Source organism: Mus caroli, chromosome 7 (assembly GCF_900094665.2).
Source record: "Mus caroli chromosome 7, CAROLI_EIJ_v1.1, whole genome shotgun sequence".
Lineage (NCBI taxonomy): Eukaryota > Metazoa > Chordata > Mammalia > Rodentia > Muridae > Mus > Mus caroli.
In genome coordinates, this window is record NC_034576.1 from 143,305,751 (window position 1) to 143,309,637 (window position 3,887).

Genomic DNA, 3,887 nt, shown 5'->3' on the forward strand with positions numbered 1-3,887 from the left:
AAAAAAAAAAAAAAAAAAAAAAAAAAAAAAAAAAAAAAAAAAAAAAAACAACAACAACACAGAAACATCAGTCTGATTGCTGACATAGCAAAGCTACCTAAGTAGTAGGTAAACATGAACAAACAACAGGACCCACCACGCTGGCTCATGTCCCTTCTAAGGCTGAGGGTCACCAAGGGTGTTCTATATTGAGTTTCTAAGTATACTAGGCATGTCATGCTTACAGAAGGCCCATGCTAATCTTGTGTGTATTGTTCCAATTTTAGTACACGGCCTGCCAAAGGGGGAACTTTTTCTTTCTTAGGCTGACCAAAGGCTCACTCCAATGATTGAGTTCTGAAATTACAAGAGAATGCCACCACATACAAGAGGCAAACACAGGGCTTCATGCACTCTTTTCAACTGAGCTATATCACCAGCATCAAGATCTGGCCACTCTTATTTATTTATTTATTTATATTTACTTACTTATTTAGGTTTTTGAGACAGAGTCTCTCTATTTAGTCTTGGCTCTCCTGGAGCTCAACATGTAGACCAGACTGGTTTCAAATTTACAAAGATCTACCTGCTTCTGCCAGCTCAGTGTTAGGATTAAAGGTGTGTGCTACTATGCCTGACTAAGATCTGGCCACTTTTTTAAAAGTTTATTTTATTTGTTTATTTATTTTAAATTTAATATATGAGTGCTCTGCTGTATTCATTCGTTCATTCATTCATTTTATGTATGAGTGCTCTGCTGTGTGTACACCTGTACACCCGAAGAGGGTATCGGATTCCTTTCTAGATGGTCATCAGTCATCATGTGGGTGCTGAGAATTAAACTCAGGACCTTTGGAAGAGCAGCCATCTCTCCAGCTCCAAGTCTGGGCACTTTTAAAGGCAAGGAACACAAGACAGGAGGTCTGAGCCTGAAGAAGCTGGGAGCTGGTGGCTGGGGTGGAGAGCAGGCTTCCGGGACCAGGGAGCATACCTGCCCAGAATGAAGGCAATGTAGATGAGAGAGGAGAAGTGGGCGAAGAACTGCAGGATGAAAAACTTGACAGTGAACTTCCTCTCTTGCTCTGAGAAGGTCCCGGGTTCCTCTGGAATGAGACATGGCCATCTTGTCTGTCCTTAGACCAGTGGGACAGCATGACCTAGACTCTCAAGTGAGGGACCCCAGAAGAGCAGGAAGCCCCGACCCCATGTTTGATCACAGCCCTGCAACTCTCAGCCCTGAGTCCTCCCAGTTCCCAGAGAGAGGCTAGCCTCTTCTCACCAAATGTACAAAGCTTCAGGGCTACACATTTGTTGACCTGAGGGAAGAAGGAACCAAGTGGGACTTACCTAGGACTTCAGTGGAGCCCCCACCCCCACCCCAGGGCCTCCCCTGCCTGATCCTTACCTTAGTCATGATGACAATGATTATATAATGTACCACTGCTCCAGTCACCACCACAGCGGTGGTCACCTGCTGCTTCACGAGGCTGCTGAAGAGGGCGCCAGCCAGCACACGGTAGACAACCAGCACGTGAGCCATGCCAATCATTAGACAGATCTGCAAAGGGTTGGGGTTGGGCATGAAGAGTAGGGCTAACTGGGTCTCTAGCCCGTACCACAGCTCCCGGAAGTACCATGAACAGGGACAGGATCAGGATGATGGTGCTGCTCAGGTAGGAGTGACGGTGGTCTTTCAGCTTATAGTGTGGAGAGTTAATGAGCTCAAGGGCCATCTCTTCCTAGGGAGATCACCAGACATGCCTCAGACACAAGGATTCAGGTATGGGCCACATGGGACATTGAAAGCAAGCAGACTTGATGCTGCTGTCCCTGCCTTACCTCTTCCTCATCCCATTCATACAGTTTCCAGCTCTGGACCTCATGGGCACGCTTTCGCTTCCAGATCTCCAGGAAGACCGTAGCTGCAGTGAACGCAGAGAAATGTCACAGGATACCTGGGCCGAGCCAGGGTGGCTGAAGAGCTCAGGTTGGCTGGACTCCTGGAGTCCTTCAGGGATGCCCAGAAGCAACTCACCCCACAGTGCCATGAAGATGGCAAATAGCACGGTGCCCTCATTGTCAAAGAGATGAGTGAGCTGGGGAGAGGAACAGAAGGGCTTCATGCTAAGTTTCCTACCTACCATGTCCCCTGGTGGGGAAGGCAGAACCTGGCTCTTGGGGGCATCCAGCTGCCTTATCTTCTGCACTTCTAGACTGAGATACTGTGCCAACCCTTGCATGAGCCCAGGAAAGACTCCAGTAGCATCTAACCTTTGCAAAAGTGCACATCTCTGAGAGTCGCAGGTATCTGTTACTGTGGTCGCCAAGAGGGCACATGAAGATGTCATCGGCACTACAGATCTCTTTGCTGTGAGTGTGAAGACAAGACTGGCGATTCAGAGATCCAGAATCCATCCAGGTCCCCACCTCCATACCTGGCCCACAATGAGACTGCAGGCCTCAGGCCCCAACCCACCTGATCTGGCTGGAATCAAACAGGGCAAAGCCACTCAGAAAGACGATGAGGCCCACCACAGCCGCAGGCACCAGCATGTAGGTGTACCAGCCAAGCCAGGTGAAGTACAGAGCCACCTTCTCACCAAAGTATTCCCTGTGGGAAAGCTTCCCCATCAAGGCCACCCTCCCCATTGGCCTCAGTACCTGGTAGGGTATGGGCATTTGAGGAGAAGGGCGGGGGCGGGGGCGGGGGGAGAGGAAGTACTGCTAGCATCAGTGTAAGTGGGGACTGTATCTGACAGTCAGGACTGGATTGGCTGGGCCACAGGTTATCTGTTTTGAACACAGATGTGTCTGTGACCCACAGGTGAGCTGCTTGGTATGGTATTACCTGATTTTATCAATTGGCTGTGGCTCGAACATGTTTCTCCACCGAGCCCATATATTCTTCAGGTTTTGTTCTCCCTGGGCCCCGGAAACAGACAACGAGAACGAGAGCTTGGCTTCCTACCTCAGATTCCCACCCTTAGACCCATTCTGAGCTGGTCTGCCCCTCACCTTGTGCAGAAGAAACATGGTCTCAAAAACCCCATCCTTCACCAGGTCCTCAAAGGTGTCTAGGGTTACAGGGAGCCTCAGTCAGAGAGCAATGGAGGACGGGGGAATCCAGCCCACGGCAGCTCCCTCCTCGGCCACCTGCCCATCTGAGCTCACCACCAGGTTTTATCTTGTTGTTCACGACAAAGCTCACAATTCGGATTCTGAAACCCAAGAATCTAAGGATCAGGATGGCCCCATGATAGCCTAGGGAACTCTGCTCCTAAAGGCCCTGTTCTCCATACATCCAGGCCCTCTCTGTTCTAGAAGAGGCATCCCACCACAACCGACCAGAATCCAGAGTCCATAAATCACCCTGAAAACCTGCTCAGGTCAAATGTGCCTGGCCTCCAGAATGGGGACCAACTCAGGCTTCCACATCTCTCCCAGATGCAGGGGTTAGAGCCCCCACCTCTGACCACACTCCCCTGTGCATGCTGAGTGTTAATGTGCACAAACTTGTTTACATGGCTAGGAGTCATCCTGCTTAGGTGGAAACTGATGCTCAGAGGTTAGGGTAACTTGACTGAGGCCACACAGGCATTCGTGCAGCCAGTCAGATATAGTTTAAGTGCCTGAGATAGTCATCTTGTGATCACAGGGACACCCCCTCACAAGTCTGTCTTGTTTTGTCCCCATCAAGGTGTCTGTGATGGTATATGCTTGGCCCAGGGAATGGCACTAGTAGGAGGTGTGGCCTTGTTGGAGTAGGTGTGTCACTGTGGGTGTGGGCTTTTAAGACCCTTGTCCTAGCTGCCTGGAAGCCAGTCTTCTATCAACCTTCAGAACAAGAGGTGGAACTCTCAGCTCCTCTGCCTGGATGCTGCCATGCTCCCACCTTGATGATAATGGAT

At 50.1% G+C, this 3,887-nt stretch overlaps 1 protein-coding gene across 2 annotated transcripts in view; it reads right to left on the bottom strand.

Moving 5' to 3' along the window:
• Ano9 (anoctamin 9) overlaps positions 1–3,887 on the bottom strand; it is a 17,129-nt gene that overhangs the window by 4,490 nt on the left and 8,752 nt on the right. For both annotated transcript variants that reach the window (XM_029479532.1, XM_029479533.1), the window contains exons 5-15: positions 3,151–3,197; positions 2,995–3,053; positions 2,828–2,901; positions 2,456–2,590; positions 2,251–2,347; positions 2,015–2,075; positions 1,819–1,901; positions 1,614–1,718; positions 1,385–1,537; positions 1,259–1,295; positions 971–1,082 (exon numbers count right to left, since the gene is read on the bottom strand). In XM_029479532.1, the coding sequence (XP_029335392.1) occupies positions 971–1,082; positions 1,259–1,295; positions 1,385–1,537; positions 1,614–1,718; positions 1,819–1,901; positions 2,015–2,075; positions 2,251–2,347; positions 2,456–2,590; positions 2,828–2,901; positions 2,995–3,053; positions 3,151–3,197 (963 nt within the window). The remainder of the gene's footprint in view (positions 1–970; positions 1,083–1,258; positions 1,296–1,384; positions 1,538–1,613; positions 1,719–1,818; positions 1,902–2,014; positions 2,076–2,250; positions 2,348–2,455; positions 2,591–2,827; positions 2,902–2,994; positions 3,054–3,150; positions 3,198–3,887) is intronic.